This window comes from Antedon mediterranea, chromosome 5 (genome assembly GCF_964355755.1).
Source record: "Antedon mediterranea chromosome 5, ecAntMedi1.1, whole genome shotgun sequence".
Classification (NCBI taxonomy): domain Eukaryota; kingdom Metazoa; phylum Echinodermata; class Crinoidea; order Comatulida; family Antedonidae; genus Antedon; species Antedon mediterranea.
The window spans coordinates 20,176,150-20,193,912 of record NC_092674.1 but is presented as its reverse complement, the minus strand read 5'-3'; the positions used below and the strand labels follow the sequence as shown (position 1 = coordinate 20,193,912).

At 32.7% G+C, this 17,763-nt stretch overlaps 1 protein-coding gene across 1 annotated transcript; it reads right to left on the bottom strand.

Annotated features, from left to right (window-relative positions):
* Window positions 1-2,011: 2,011 nt before the first annotated feature.
* LOC140049333 (coiled-coil domain-containing protein 39-like) lies at window positions 2,012-17,493 on the bottom strand. Its single transcript, XM_072094205.1, has 21 exons — window positions 17,376-17,493; window positions 17,053-17,159; window positions 16,574-16,693; window positions 15,402-15,548; window positions 14,687-14,845; window positions 14,305-14,397; window positions 13,767-13,895; window positions 13,062-13,253; window positions 12,537-12,640; window positions 12,093-12,420; window positions 11,505-11,669; window positions 11,043-11,180; window positions 10,287-10,403; window positions 8,799-8,938; window positions 8,411-8,486; window positions 7,997-8,156; window positions 6,798-6,976; window positions 6,016-6,147; window positions 5,418-5,534; window positions 5,087-5,190; window positions 2,012-4,642 (listed from the first exon to the last, which is right to left on the bottom strand). Exons 2-21 carry the CDS (start codon window positions 17,143-17,145, stop codon window positions 4,432-4,434), a joined length of 2,904 nt encoding a protein of 967 aa, XP_071950306.1. The 5' UTR covers window positions 17,146-17,159; window positions 17,376-17,493; the 3' UTR covers window positions 2,012-4,431.
* Window positions 17,494-17,763: the final 270 nt, after the last annotated feature.

Below are 17,763 nucleotides of genomic sequence, written 5' to 3'. Positions count from 1 at the left end.
TTAAGAAAACACAATGGTAGATTTAAAGTTATGTTTTTAATAAAGCTAAACTATAAGAATTATTCATTACAATATGCACTTCCCGTTGAAACGAAATCAAAATGAACAAGTACGTTAATGCAACTGACTGTTCGCTGAATTACGCTGTTATGCAAATGGGTAAAGGACGTCATCTGTTAAAGTTTACGTGCTCGTGTAAAAGCTCCGTATTTATTAGAAGATTTTTTTTGTTTTTTTTGTAGTATATTCTATGCCTGGTTGTCAGATGATTCTAACGACATGTGCAGAATCTAGGTAACATTTTCCATACAGACCACTTTAAGAATACAGCAACACATTTGTGTACACATTTTTCAGACAATTTGTTTCCTCTGTAAGTAGGCCTATAGCACCCGTCAGTGTGGCTAACGAATGATTGCACAACTTATACCCTATGTTACATTTTTATAACCCTTATACTTTTTTGTTCTCAACTAACAACCCTGTACTTAAGAATATATGGCGCAAGAATAATTATGTTAGAAATTAATGAAAAGAGCGTCCGAGGAAAATTGATAATTAGATAAAAGATTAGATTAATCCAAGGATACTAATGAATTGAATCATTACAATTATTATTCTTCACAATCGTTTAGTTTATCTAAGTTATGGTCAACACAACTTGTTCTTTGAAAAGAGATATACATTGATTGCATTGTTGCAGGACAAAGCATCTAAAAACCTGGTAAAACCTTGGACTATCGATAGGCTCACTAATTTGTAACATAAACAGAGAATTCATCGTGCAAATATCTTGGCGAAAGTAGCAATCAATAAACAGAATAGATTAATGTTATTACATAAATCTAATCTTTCGATTTCATATTGTCTACACTCAATACGGATACTGTTTGCGTTTGCCAGATTACCTTTCAACATTAATAGAATTACGCTGCACAGGCACAAACATGAACCGCCTATGATTCCTTATTGTTAGAAAAACACTTAATTGGGCATTGAGCGCCAATCGGATTTATTTCACACCGCGACAAATTTTACAATCAGATTTGCAGTGGTTGATAGATACCGAGACTGAGAGTTAAATTCCCCCAGGGCGTTCATTTGAAGTTATTTGCCACTCAGATTAATCTTATAAACTGTTATCGAAAACAAGGAGACTCACGCGACAAGACTCGGCTTTCGTAACAAGGCGCCAACCAAAAGGAATATCCACCTATTATCCTTTTATCACGAATTGTTACATCGTGATAGAATTGAATCCACTTAATTATCTGCTTGGCCGTGAAAGTACTTACATGCTACAATACACAACGCAGTCTTAAAACGCCTAGGTTCTTATTACCACCGAGGGCAAGGTGACACAACGTATCTCAATAGTCTTTTATTGGTTGACGAAAACCCTTCCGTGCTGTTTGATTTGAGAAAGGAATTGCAACCCAGTTGAATTGTGTGGACATGATTTTCGTGAAAGCACCCTGTTTAATAGATTTAGCAATTAGTCCACAGGGAAAACAAACCTTAATTTAATGAGAACAAGTTAACTGTTAAGAGTAGCACGCAAACTTCTTCAACATGACTTGCTCTCGCAATCCAATATTTCAAAAGGTGAAAAGTTTAAACATTTCTTCATCTTCATCATTCACATGCATTTATTCAATTAATAATCACACTGATATTCTTTATTTCAAGCCAACAGTGTAAAACACCAATAACAGGTTGAAAATAAAATAACTAAACTATAAAATATAAGCCAATATGAATATATACAAAAATGTAAATAAGATTATTTAAATAATTTCATTAATAATACATTTAAATTGAGAGAAATTACAATTAAAGATATCTAAAGAATTATTTTTTAAAAGACAGGAATTGTACAATGACGAGAGTCTACAGAAAATACCATTTTTACAAACATTGACAGGAGAATATTTAACATGAAGAAAGGGTTTACCAAGAAGATTACGAACAGGAACATTAAAATAAAACAACAAAACAATAATAATTGATAACTATAATTTTATTTAAATTCATTTTTAAATTTAATATTTCACAAAACAACTCTATACAACTTGTGACACGTGTATATAAGTTTCAAAATGCAAATTTTCGCAACTAGTCGCAGTTACCCAGTTGCTACATCATCATGCTTAAATATTTTGCGCGACTGTGTTAACTAGTGTTGTTGAATTCTGTGTCCATCAACCCCACCTTTAGATTATGTATAGGTATTCCTTTAAACAGGTCACTATTTTATCAAAGTAGTTTGTAGGCCTGTAACTTTTGTGATATCTGTATTTTTTGTTTCTTCACCATAAAAATAAAATAATTACCTGTGGAATGGTAATTTCAAATGTTAAGATAGTCATACAAAATGTTTGAAAGCATTGTTAATAGGGAGCTTTCGATGTGAGACGACTGATGACCAAACTATATCATGCTGGAATATTGGAAGCGTGTCCTCACTCCTCACCTCGACACAGGTTGGTTTGAAGGTTACTAGGTCCAGGTACATTGATTGACCTGACCTCGGTTGGTTCTTGGTTATCGCAAATCAAAAGCTCCCTATATTATGATAAAAATTCATTTCATATCCAAAAAAGAAAATAACTGTGAGACAAAATATTCAGTTCAACAGAATGTATCATTTTCCAGAAAGTCCTCATTCAGAATATTTTTATCTGATTAAAAATAATGTAAAACATTAGATTATGACTGACAAGTTGACCCAATGTTAGAAAGGTAACCCTTCAGACACACTACAAAATGATGAGTAGACAAAAATAGAGGCCTACTGTCTTGTATAGAGACTGAATATTTAAAGTATTTCAATTGTAGCACATACATGTATCTTTGGCATTTGATTGGTTGATTACGTATTATGTGCCATGTATCATTTCAATCCATCCTGATGATTAAGTGTTACATTGCACATTTTTTTTGAAGATGTGTTAATAATGTTGTCCAACCCGAGGGTTGTGATTGTAGCGTGTTCATAAACCAACATGTAGTGTGCACTGTCAATAAACAGCCAAATTCCATATTTTGATATTCACAGTAGGTGTATTATAAAATAATAATTGTATTCATGGGATAGAATATTTCAGCGAATCTTAAACATTCATTATTTGTTTAGTATAGTTTAGCACAAACAAAATATTACTTCTTATACCTAAAACGATAACAATAAAATAATAATATTTACAACACAACGTTAAGTCACTTCATATACTGTACATTTAATAAGAATTTCAATATTATAATACATATTTACATTTAATGAAACTGTATCCATTGGTACTTTTAATCAAGAATTATTGTATATATGGTGAATATTCAAGATTAAAAATCACATATTTCACTTGTGTTACGATAATTAAAAGTAATGATATTACTTTTGTTTACCATTAGGCCTATTGAAAATTCTTCAAAGATATGTTTGCAAATAACTGCTAATATCCATGTGAATAAATTACACCCAATTCATTGGCAGCAGTGGGACAAATTTTAAAATAACCAGTGCAATGGTATTCTCAAAATAACCCCGGTCATCTAAGCACATTTCATTTTGGGTGATGTTGAAGTTTTATAGCCAACAACCACCCACTGATTTAAACAGGTTTTTTTAGAGCACAAAAAATGCAATTGGTATATACATTTTATATTTTAATCTATTTTGAAATAAATTACTATTGTGCAGCAGAAACAGTTCCTAAAATGTTATAATATTTGCCGGTTTTAGCCCACTGACAAAATCAAATAGAACAAAATATTTGATCATAAGATTTCAGTAATTCTGGGCTATAAATGTATACACAAATTTCAAAAATTCAAATTTGTTATAGTGACATTTGTGCACAAATATAGAGATTTATAACATAATGTTTTGGTGTAAGTCAAGATATTGTATACATTTTTGTTGTTAGAATTCAGCATATAATTCCACAAAAAATAATAATAGAATTTAAGTTAACTGCAAATGAATATCAACTATTTTATATGAAGGAATTATTTAGGAAAAATAATATTACTATTTTATTGCAATCTACCAATGTATGTAGACATAAATCATTGAACGAAGATCACAAAAACAGACAGATTTTCTTAAGGAAAAAGTAATTCAAATTGCCATAAAATAAATGTCTTTCTTAAGCATCCTGAAGAGAACCTTAAAGTACCTTATTACTTCCAATTGAATTTGAATTAGGTTTTATTTCACTACTTAAGGCAAAGACAGTTTCCCAATTGAAAATTGTATTTGATTATGTTTTTTGTAACATAAAAAATCTCTTAAAAAATGTTCTTGGATTCTAAAAATACACATCATGTTGCATGGATTATGTTAAGAAATAAAAAACCCTTTGCATGTTTTCAATAAATTTGTATTTATATATTATTAACAATCATAAAATGTACACATTCTTTTCAATTTTAACGACGACTTCCATGACTGCTAACACTAGGAGGCCGAGACCCTCTCAGGCTCCCTGGTGGAGTTTGAGATGGTGAACGTCCAGGGCTGAAGCCAGACACTTCAAATTCCAGGTCAATTCTGGCCTTGTGAGCTGATGCAGTTCTGCTTGATACAGCTCTGCTAGATGCCGTACGACTGGATCCTCCACTACGGATTGATGATGGGGTTCTGTTGGACGGAAAAAACATTTTTATGCTTTTATTCGTGGTTCTTTGAGAGAAACACCATTCCATTTATAATTTGTATGTAGTAAAGCTCTTTCTAGCATCTACTATCAAACTTTATGTAGAAAAAAAATGTGATGTCATATTACTACCATATTTGGGCACATCACATTTTTTTTGGCAAAGTAAAAAAAATGATAAAGTAACAACATTCCTTGTATGATAGATAATGGAACGGCAACATCATAAATATGACCATAAATTTTTTTACAATATATCTTGAAAACGATATTATCAAATCCATCAAACTACAGTTCAATAAAATTATCTTGAAAAAACTAATGAGGGCGGTATGACATTTGCATTAGCAACATTGTCTATCATGTGTGTGCATACATGTGCATACTTTACCATATTTATAATTCTAAAATATCCTTCAACAACGTACCTTACTGAACCCAGACTTCCTGCACTACGTCCACTGAGAGAAGACCCAGGTCGAGAACCATACTTGTTGGGTGAGCTTGGTGGTGGTGGTGCAGGTAAACCAGCCTAGAATAAAAGGAATTATTTTATTACAATGAATGATTACCACAACTACAGTTCCAAAAGTTAAATTATTTTATTCTGTCTTTGGCGAAGAGTATGGAAGTCATTCAATTACTTCAAGCACAACCTACAGTATTTCAAAACAGGAAGTTCCACATGAAATATTATGAATAAATACATGCATACATTTTCAGTATGTGTATTGAACAAACTTCCAAAGTAAAGATTACCTGTGAGAACAGCATCTGAGCTGTTGGTGTCAAGTCAGAGTGTCCGTGCATTACTTCACCTATCTGCTTCACTACATTTTTGTTGAAATCTCGTAGTTCACGTAATGCAAAGTCACGCTGTAATAAACATAACAATTTTTTTAAAGCGGTCTTTAGAAGTGCCAGACTCTAATTAGAATCATGTGGGAAAAATCTTTTAAAAGACAAAAGTTGAAGCAAGAACTATTAGTTTAGTAGGATAACCAAAAATCTAGAACTCAAATGAGAAATGATATGATTTTCCAATCAAAAGTTAGGTACTATTTAAATGTATTGTTTAAGTAGTAGACAGTGAGACTGATGGTGTCAGAGTAGAATGAGTATGTTTGAGACATGTGCCAGCTCCACAGACAAGCCTCTGATTGTCTCATTGTTTGAATTGGGCATTGGTCCTTTTAGATAATTTCACATGACTTCATTCAAGTACATACTTAAACAATTTCCTTATGCTTTGTTTATCATGTAGATGCTGACTTGGCTCATGTCATGGGTTGATGGGGTCATAACACCTCTTTTTTTTTACTGAGAATTAAATACAAAGTACTGTACTATAACCTACCTCTTCATGTGTTTCTCCTTTAACCTTCTTTGCTGTCCTTAGTTCTCTTGCATATTTTGCATTCTGTTTATTTACTCGTTCAATCTTTCCCTTTTGGTCTCCAATTTCTTTGTTGAACTGTTGCATTTTGTTCTGAAAGAAGATAATACATTTTTCATTTTAATTAATATTGTTGATATAAAAGATATTTCAGGAAGTAAGGATCAAATGACCACTGTAAAGTTGATTATGTGGCATAAGTAGTTGTTTTTTTTTTTCATTTTCAGAACAGTAAAGAATAAAATAAATTTAATTAATTAATCAAAATGCCAACTTTATGTCAATGGCTACTAGATGTCTATATGAAGACAGTTACTTCAACCAGTACAGCTATCCATTGCAATATGGCAAATAAAAAACAAACAAACCAACACATTTTGTGAGGGGTACCATTCAGCATCTTTGAATCATTTTATTTATAATGTTCTAAAATGCATCAATTAATATTATATAACACCTATATAGATTCCTGTGCATTTGATTGGAAAATTGTAGGTCACACAAAATATTAGTAAGTTCATTATTGTGCCCGGTGTATTTCCTATTTGTCGATAAAGGAACGGACAACATGACCCTGTAACAACAGCATAACAACAATGCTATACGGTAAAATATGAAATTCTATTTTCACTCAGGCTCCGCATCGTCAAAATGGAATTTCATCATTCACCTCATGAACTTATTCGTACCATCGCACTCATAAACATTTATTATTTGTATATTAGTATACAATCCAATGTTACCTCTTTTTCACCAATCATCTCTGAGTAGGCATTCTCATCTCGCACTAAGTTATCTAGCGTATTGCTCATTGTGCCAAGGTCATCTTGGAGTTCACGTATCTGACGTCGTTTGTATTTGTACTTGTCCATTACTGCTCTAAGCTGCTCTTCCAATTGTTGTTTTTCTTCATACTCCTCGCCTAGAGAGAAACAAGAAAATGGTTTGTAAATTTAAGGCCGATGTTTGTTCTTTATATAATTGGAGGAACTGCATAATTTGTATAATCAGAGCAGCAGACTACAAGCCATTGTATCCCCAATAATCACAGGAGTTTCCCAATATATCAAGTCATCCTTCCACCTCCCACTTATTTCTCCCCAATTATTTTGGATATGGAAAAAAAACATTTTTTTTGGTTAGCTAAAGGTGGAAAGTGTGTTGACCAAACGCATTTTCCACCCTTGCCATGCCTGCCAAGTGACTGCAAACCCATTGTTTACTATAAATGCTGATACCTAAGATATAAAAGTGCATCTCAATATTTTCTCTGAACATGTTATGATGTATAACATAACTAAAACAACTAATTTTAATCTTACAAAAAATTAATTTAACTGATTTCAAGTATTTCATATGTATTTGTAGTACATATTTTGAAGTAAAAAATTAAGTGATGTGTTAGCACCAGCGAGATGTAATAAGAACACTAGAGGGCGTACTCAAGACTGGAAAGTGATTCCAACAGGAGGGGAACCAACAAGACAGTGGCAGTAAATGTGTTCAAAACATTATTTAATATAAAAAATAATAATCTAATATAATACATTAATACCACATAAATTACAACACAGTTAAGTTTTTATAAAATTAAATATAAAATGAATAATTTCTTGGTAATCTAGCATTTTTTGAATTGAGGATGATATAGAATGCGTTCTCGTTTATGCGCTTAACACGCTGCGTATCCTTCTCACGCAGATAGGCTCAACACAGGCGTAGTAGTGCGTACTGCGTAGGGCATATCTGATTGGTCGATTGCTGCTGCCATCTTGTTGGTTTCCTCACCATGGAGAATCACTTCTTGACCTGCTATAACATTGTTTATTGTGATCTAGCCTTCAGCTATATAAAATCTTTGATTAGCACACTTCACTAAAGAACAAACATCTATTATAATTTGTTACAATATAAAGAGAATGTTGACACAAAGTTCACTCACTTGTTTCAGTAACTTTGCTAAAACTTTTCCTGTACACTTCATTTCTACCATTCATCAGTCTCAGAGTGTTCTCCAGTGCTTTGATCTCCTTCTCTGATTTCCTGATCTTAGCATCAAGATCATCACCTTTACGTTGCAGCTCCTCTTTTTGCTGAGCAGCCTATAAGAAATGTTTATGTTGGTAAGGAAATGTCTTCTTTGTCAGTAATTTTAGCTTGCTATAGATGTACACTAAATTACTAAAGCATGTATACCTCTATTACTATCTCCATCTAACAATGGTTAACTAGCGTAGTACTTGGGATAATATAATCCCTCAAGAAAGATATAATTTCCTCGGGAGATCTCAAATGTTATAATACACCAATAAAATCAATATCAGCTGTATAACATCATACCATATAACTTACTAACCTGTATGACATAGTATGCTTGTGAGCGATCCTCTTCACCTTCAGGTGGTGCCATAGATACCATCAGTATTTCATATCTATTAAGAAAATAAATTTGTATGAAAGATGGTCAAATGCTTTTTACTATTAATAAAACAACTTTACTAAGTATATGTCTAGTCCTAGGAACTATATGATAAATATCAATTCTACCATAGATTTACAGTATTTGTAACACTGGAAAGCAGATACCAGAAAACACCAGAGAGCCCACAAATTGTCCGTTTATTGGAGACTTGTGAGAGAAACCTTGACTTCTATGTCCACAGAAAGTTAAAAAACAATACATTGAAAATGATATAAAATAGGGTAGAAAATTAATTTCAAATCCAGATATTATTTCTACTAACCTTTTTCTTAATTTTTCAATCTTTGATATACGTTCATGTAGTTCTGAGCTTACTGTGGATTTCTCCTCAGCTGACGCTTTCAACTGAGCCTTTAACATATCTTTGTGAATTCCAATTTCCTGTCTGCGTTCTTTCATCGCCTAATTGCAACATATCATCAATAGTAAATCAATTAAATTTTAAAATAAAACTATAGTTTAACATAGCAGCATTAATTTTAAAACTTATTTTGGATTATCAAAAACACTGATGCAGTGCAATAGTTTATGATAATGAATTAAGTACAGTTAGTGATAAAACATATATTATTGAGTAATTTTAATAAGGGTCAATTCTGAAGAAGCTCTCCGATCAGGACAGCAAAACTGTCATTATTAGTTTTCTCAAATTGTTGATATTTTCGGAAAGAATTATCAATTTATGAATGTCTAAAAACCAGTGGCCGTATTCACCAATCACACTTAAGTGAGATATTTCCCTTAAATCCTAAGGATTTCCCTTAAATCAAGAAAATATTAAGGGTTTCACTTAAGTGGTATTCACAAAGGGTTTAAGGTTAAGGGAAACCCTTAACTTGGTCTATTTTCCCCTTAACTTTTAAGGGACCTCAGAGGTCCCTTAAAAGTTCCCTTAACTATTCAGTACCTTGGTTGTGCTGACGATTCTGTATGTGCGAGTACTATGCCTACTTGTAGATGGCCCCAGTCTAGGCTAGGTAGAGATGCTAGGCCCCCTGTTGGTCTGCCCACTAACCAGACTAGGATTCATGTTTGGTTTGAGTAGACTCTACACCTTTTTTTGCTGATCCCCACCCATACAAATAAGTCTATGCCTATATATTAATTTATTTTTTTTGTTTTGACTGCCATTATTTTTGTGGAAGATGGCTTCCCATTTCGTTGTAATAGAAATTAGCCCCATTCTAGTAGGCTAGGTAGAGATGCTAGGCCCCCTGCCCTGTTAGTCTGCCCAGTAACCAGCCTAGGGCTAGGATGCATATGCCTCAATACAGACAGGTTTAGGCCTACACAGAATGTTGGTTTGTTAGTAGCATCTAGGCTAGACATATTTTTCTTGATCCTCATACAAATTAGTCTAGGTTTAATATTCATTTGTTTTTGTTTTGACTGCCATCGTCTATACATTTTTCTCTTCATCCTCCCCGTCCCCCCAACCCCTTACTCTTTTTTTAAATATGCAAATTAGTTTTAGAGACGAAAGTGATTGGACCATAGGGGAATTAAATCCTCTGTGATTGGACAATGGGACAACTCATGAATATTTATGATTATTTTTACCCTTAAGTTTTACCCTTACATTAAGTGTTTTCCTTAGGTAAGTGAATCCCTTAACTCATTTGTGAATACCCCTTAAGTGTTTCCCTTTGTTAAGGGAATTCTTAAATGTTAAGGGTAAGTATTTCCCTTAGCCTAAGTGAGATTGGTGAATACGGCCACAGGTGAACATTTTTAATCATAATTTACTTACAGTTTCCAATTGAAGTCTTCTCTTTTCCAAACTAAACACTTGGTCTGCTTTGGAGTTGAGTATATCTCTTAGACGTTTGATTTCTAACTTCAAGATATTTTCATCAACCATCAAATCCTGTAGAACAAATCAAGCAAAAAAAAAATTATTAAATTATTGATATAATATCACGAAACAAAATTTTCGAAAGTAAATAAAGAATATGATTTAGAATACACATTTTTATTATATTGAAAGTTTTTAATTATATGGGTGAGTAAAGGGTTAACAACGGGTTATAGGAATTAGTATGGTTTATATTAACACACATGAGTAGATTCTTGTCATTTGATTGGAGAATTGTGGGTCACATAATATTTAATAGAATACTCCAATGAACCCTTACATTAACAACAGTGCAATTTTCTTATATGTGAGTGCAATTTAATTTTGTTATATGAATTTTGTTTTAATGTGTGTTCATTCTTGTTACAAAATGAGCGATACGAAGCGAATGTGTGCAGCTGCCTTTTTAAAATGGTTTAGGCCATAGGTGTGTTATAAAACATTAATGAATGTTTTATATTCGTGCAAATAAAGGTGAAAGATGGAAATGTTCTATATTTTTAGCTCATGAACTCATACACATTCAATATTGTATATTTATTAATAACATGTTTCAATTACTGTTCCTATTTCCTATGATGAGAATTCAAAAGGAAATTTACACTAAGCTACAGAAAAATTGATTTCAATTGAATGTTTTATGTGACTAACCTGTTTCTCTGCAATCACTTTCTTGAGAACCCTTTGAGAGCTATCATTATGAAGATTAAGTTCCTCTATCTTGCTGGTCAGATCTGCCTTCTCTTTACCACTTGTTTCCAAGTCTCGCTTTACCTTCCTTATATCGTCCTGATGAATAATTAAATACAGAATTTTTCAATTTAATGGCATATTTCTTGTTTTATAGTAGTATTCTATAAATATTTTGTTAGTAACACCACAAAGTGATACTAACATGTTCTTCGTAAATACACGTTTACAGTTTACAGTAGAGAAGTTTTCTGTCAATAGTTTCACCTTCAACAATCTTTCACTTAGATTTTGTTTATGTATGCCAGTTTAAAACTAATTTGAGTGTCTGAGAACAAATTTAGCTATCAAAAAGAGCAGTGTAGGTAGGTGTAGTTTAATCTTAATTCGAGGAATTATATTAAAACTGACTTAAAAACTAACCTGTAGACGTTTGAGTTGTGCACTCAATAACTGATGCGTATTGTTACGTACATCTAATGTCTGAGTTAACTCTTTTATTTTAGCATTCAGGGCATCCATCTCTTCCGTGCTTCTTTCACCTTGGAGGCGGGAAATTTTGCGCTCTAGTTGCTGAATGGTGAAATCCTGTAGAGTGAATAGATAAAGGATTAAATTAACATTAAGAGTAAATGAAGCTTGTCTCAGGCTCTTTGAATCTTGCAATGGCAACAGTAGACAATCTAACTATTACATCAGTAATGGTGCCCGACCTGATAATAGGGAGCTTTCAATTTGCAATGGCCGACAACCAACCTAGGTACGGTCAAACGTGGTGTCGTCAGTCGTGTCATCTAGCCTGTGTCAAAGTAAGGAGCGAGGACACACGTCTCAATATTTACACATGTGGCCAATTAACTAACAAAATGAAAGCTCCCTGTTATATGTTTGTCATAATGGCTTTGAGAGGCAATCAATGCAATTACTATATGTTGGCGAAAAGAAAGGTAATCGGTGTCAGATATCATTGTTAGATATGTGTCTGAATCATTTAATTCTAAAAATAATTACCTGATTATAAATAATCTCCTGTTGTTTCAAGGAATCATGATCCAGCTTGTTAATGCGACTGCCCAGGTTTCGACTGGCAGCTCTTGCACCTTGGATCTCCGCTGTTGTATCTTTCTCTAAAGTCTTACTATTATACATCTCTTGAGATTTGCGATATTGCAGCTCCCGAAGATGTCTTAGTTCCTTTTCCAACTCCTTCATGTTCTCTTCCTCTTCTTGTAGAAGTTGGTCCATCATGGCAGCATTCTCTTCTGCTGTCATTGACGCATCCATGATAAGGTTGTACTTTTCATTCAGCTGCTTGTTTAACTCTTTAGCTTGCTGAACTCTGATAACAAAATTAATTTTTATCGACTTATTGAAAATCCATCTTTTATAATATAGTAAATTTGTTTCCGACATAGTGTTTAAAAATGAAAAATGACATGACTATACTATGCTTACCTAAACTTTTTATCTTCAACATTGCGTTTGAGCTCAGTTACTGTTTTTCTCATTGCTTCTAAGTCTGTAGCCGTCCTCTCAACAGTACACTTTAGGGTCTCCAACTACAATGAAAAGTAATATCAAATATATATTTTTGGTAAAGTATCACATTATACTGTACAAGAAATATAAATATACAAGTAAAGCTGTCTACACTATCAAACTAGTTTGACAAAAAAGTGTGATCAACCAAAATATGGTAGTGATATGACATCATCTTGTCCGCATCATATTTTCCTTGTCAAATAAAGTTTGATTGTGTAGACAGAGATTAAGTTATGTGTGTAGTTTTGTATCATTTAGTAAAAAATATTCATATAAGAAAGGAGAAAAAAGCAGCATAATTGTTTGGTAAGGAATATATTGAAATGATGTGCAAGAAGTGGAGAAACATATAGTAGCGACAATCAGTAGCTCTTGTAAGAACAATTGTAGAATACCAAGGATTGATGGACAGATGATACAGTTTAGGATGATTTTTACCTCATCTGCAAATTGGCCACGCTGTGTTTCCGTGTCCTGATAGTCAATACGCAACTTGGCTGAAAGTCGATCAGTGCTCTGTATTTTTTTCTGCTGTTCCTCATTATTTTCTAGTTCGTTTTCCAGAAATTGTTGTTTTTCTGCAACAGTTTCTTCATGTGCACGGACATCCGCTTTTACTTGTGCCAGTTCCTAAAAATAAAACATCATTACAGTGTTTTGATTTAAGGGTTTAAGATGAGAAGATGTACAGAGTTGCCCCTCCCTGTACAGCTCAGACACACTTAAAAGCTTTTTTCTGTGGTAAGTGGACACCTCGTAAGACATTGTAGATTCTTTTTACCACAGACTTTTTACTTTTTTTTGATGATTACATTTCTGTAAAAAATAATAACAATCATGAACCAACAAGCAATCCTAAGAATTATGATGACAGTCATAGGTACTAAGATATACTCAAACCCATGCCTATCACATGCTAGTCTGATATTATTATTACACCATACTCTCCCAGACGGTCTCCCATTCAGAACGCAACCAGGCCCAACGTTGCTTAACTTTGGTGATCTGCGAGAACCAGTGTTTCAAGAAAAAAAAATTAAGGAAATAAATCTACAAATCTAAGACCATAACCACATTCGTTCACTGTGTGTTATGATTTTTTTAGATATAAACATTCAAAATATTATATCAATATGAACTTACATTAGCAAGTTGATCCATTTCTCGGTCACGACGCTGCATTTGGTCAATGGTTGCTTCCCACTGCCGGATTAACTCGGTTCGGTCTTGGTGAGCCTTACGAAATTCCTCTGCTGTTTTGTCAAGCTCCAACTAGATGTTAAAGAAAGTATAAATAACAACATTAGGTGATTCACTTACAACAACAGCACTAGAAATAAGTATGGCAACTGCTAGTACTTGAATGAATGATATTTTTTAGTTTTTGTAAATGTGGTAAATATGATATCAGTGTACCAACATTTGTGGAGGCTTCCAGAAGCCCATAGATTTAAGCTCACATTTATTCCAGAACCAAATGTTAAGAAGCCTGGATATCCAGTACTGTCTGTAAGTAACATTTGCTATCTACACTGCACACTTGAGAATAATTTAAGTTTCAGAATGCATAAAAAAGGAGATGCTTTTTATAATCCGTACAAAATGTAACTGTTGATTTTTTGTTTGACTTGATTTTATGTTTTGTCATTATTGTTACAGTAGTTGTGGTACATGATCTCACCTGAGCTGTTAGTGTCTGTGTCATTTCATGGTCAAGTACTTTTCTCTTCTTCATTGAATCATCTGTCATTTTCTGCATTCTTAATGACAATTCCTAGAATTTAAAAGAAGCTATAGTTAATGTTTTGCTTCAAGTTCTATCCATACAAGGCATAGTTGCTCATTTACCCATTCACTCATTTTTGTTTGACAAAATAAAATGTATCTAAAATAAAAGCATTAAATGTCAAACCTCTTTAAAGTACATATAGTTTATACGTAAATAAAATTGATTATTATTAGACTATACAGAAAATAGACATTTTCCAACAAAGTGGTCAAGATAATTATACAGTAAATTTTAATTTTTAATCTACACTAGCCAATTTTTGTTGTTAACTCACCTTAACTTTAGCTTCATCCATACGGGTGTACTTTGCTAAGGTCATGGCATCTTCATCTTTCCGTGCGGATTCTTCTAGCCAGGCCTCTAATGCCTGTTGATCCCAGTTCATTTGGGATTTCAGCTCCTCCAGTTGTTTTGTGTTTTTGAAAATAGTATTCTGGAAAATATAAAAAATAAACATATTTCTATCAAAGAAATATACAGAAAAGCCATTAAAATGATCATTACTAGAAGAAACATTTTTTGTCATGAAATACCTTTTTCACATCTGCATAAATTGTTTCGACAAGTTATAGCTATTGTCTATGCAAACCTGGTTACAGACTTGTCATAATGTGTTACTTTTTGCAGGTCTGAAAAGGGTATAGGACAACAAAGAATGAGAAATCATGGTTGGGACGGTATTTCTGTATTCTCACAGATTTTTTCACCTTAAAAACAAATCTGTAAAAAATAATTATTAGTATATCAGCAGCCTATGATTTAGAAATATTTATTACCAAATTGAAATTTAAGAAATGCTATGGTGCATGTTCTTTAAGCAGTTTAGCATACACATACACAGGAATTGATTCAAAACCAGTTAAATATATGACCAGTATTATTTTTCATTTGAAAGAAAAGACTGTATGTATGTAACATTCATCAGACCAGTAATTACCACCAATTCAGCAGTTTGATTACTTTGTTCATAACAGTTTTTTAAAACCTACTTCAAATATATTTTTTCGTTCTTTGATATCAGCAAGGTCATTTTCAATGCGTTTGATTTCTTGCTTAAGACGACCTTCTTCCCGTTGAGCAATTTGTTTCAAATGGTTTTCTGTATCAATCTGCTTGTCACGTGCTTTGCATAAACCCTAAAAAATAAACAATAGGATAAAAAAATAAACAGGATGATGGCTGGTTATTCATTGAGTGATCTCACTTTGACAATACATATGCAATATAAGTGCATTTACTGTCAATACAATTAAAAGTAAACATTCAAAATTCAATTTATTGTCACATAATATTACATACATGAAATTTGTTTACCTGAGCTTAGAAACATAGATACAATACAATTTAAAACACAATATAAAAACGTAACACCTACTGTAAGTTAACTAATTATCTTGAAAAATGTACATTATATAGATGACAGGCATATGGGAAAAGGAATCACTAAAACGGTTGGTTTTAACTTTGCATTGCTGAATTCTACCAGATCTATTAAAACTTACTATTTAGTGGATGAGTCACATCTTTAATATATTCTAATTTTTTAAGAGCCGTTTTATCACAAAGATTTACCTATACTTTCAATTTCTACGCCCATTATTTTACATTCTGCTTTAGTTATTTTACATTTGATTAATGTTTTTTCTTAGTTTTTCAGCATGCCTGTACTTTCACTTCACGTTACTCACCAGTCTTTACAAAAAATAGTTCTTTCTAGAGTTTATCAATCAAAATATTAATAGTAATACACAAAAGAAACCCATTTATTTTGACAAGCACTCTCTCCAGTTTCCGTTAAACAAAAATAATTAATGCGCCTCTAATATTATAAGCAATTTTAGCTCTTGACGAAAACTAATGGTCTGTTCTGTGTGTCACCACAGGCCTATGAAAAAAATTGCCTAGTACATCTTTCGAGATGAGTAGGGGATACCTGGGTTGCGAGCTTGCACAGCCAAAGTCGTATACATAAACCCTAGTAGAGTCATGAGCACTATTGTGGATATGGCACTATATAAATCTCCATCATTAATAATAATAATAAATGAAAACTTATTAAATGGAATCTTAATGGTCAAGATGAAAAAAGATCAACTCTGTCTTCTGCTTGACATGCTAAATCTCTATATCATTAGAATACTGATAATTATCAGATACTCACCAATGTGTGCGTTAGCTCTTGGTTTACATTGCGTGAGTGTTCAGACAATGCATGTACTTTGTCGTCATGTGTTCCTAATTCTTGTTGTAACTTTACGATATGCTGCTGTTGCTTTTGTATCTAAGGGAGCAAGAGACAAAGAAGATAATTAAAACACAATTTAAATAAAAAATTAATTTTTACACAAGGGCACTCAGAGAGCATATGAAAATGTAATCATGTGTTTCCATACAGCTATGAAACTGTCCTTTAAAATATTATGAAACCAGTCTAGGCCTACTAGGCTAGGCTATATCTAGTTTTTGAGTAATCCTGATATAGAAAAAACATTTCCGATTGATCTCATCTCATAACCTCTCGCCATTCTAATGGAGGTAAATTTGACAAGAGCATTAGACTTAATTTTGATCTAGAATGTTTCACTTGGAACAACAGACAATTCACTAATATATTACTGAACATTGACATGAAAAACTTACTTGTTCCTCTAAAATCTTGTTCTTAGCATTTGCTACAGGAACTTTAAGACCTTCGTCCCAATCCATATCACCCAAAATACCTTTCATGCTCATTTTAACCTCTGTCTCTGTTTAAAAAAATCAATGAAACCATTTTTATTTTTTAATTAAATAATTTAAAACTAGCCTAAGCTAGTTAAATAATAAGAGGGCTAATATTAATAAGAGGCTAGGCCTACCTAGGCCTAGCCTAAAAAGGAAGAACACTTCCTCCACCACCAGTTGTTTTGTTGTTGTTAATGTATGTTGGCGGTGATTTTCACTGTAAATACAACACAACTTACCGTCTCTCTATATTCCTAATTACTATAGTAAATATTGATTATATAGGCAGTAAGCCTAATCACAAGAAAGTAACTTATTTTAGCGAATTGCTTTTTAAAAATCGTTGTTGAAGACGGTGTGTTCGTCGGTATAGCGATACTAAGCAACCACCCTGTTTATTTTTTTAACAGCAGTCAGCCGGACAAACAAAATGTTTTCATATCATCGAAACTTTACGATTTTAAAATCTTTAAATGTAATTTTTATATACTATACCAAATATTATATCGATACGATATTTTACACGGTACACAGACTTTTTTGTTAATTTTTTGGAAACAATCTTTTGGATGAAATTGGTAATACAGTACAAGTTATGGTAAAGCCTAATCCAATTTGATAGATTGA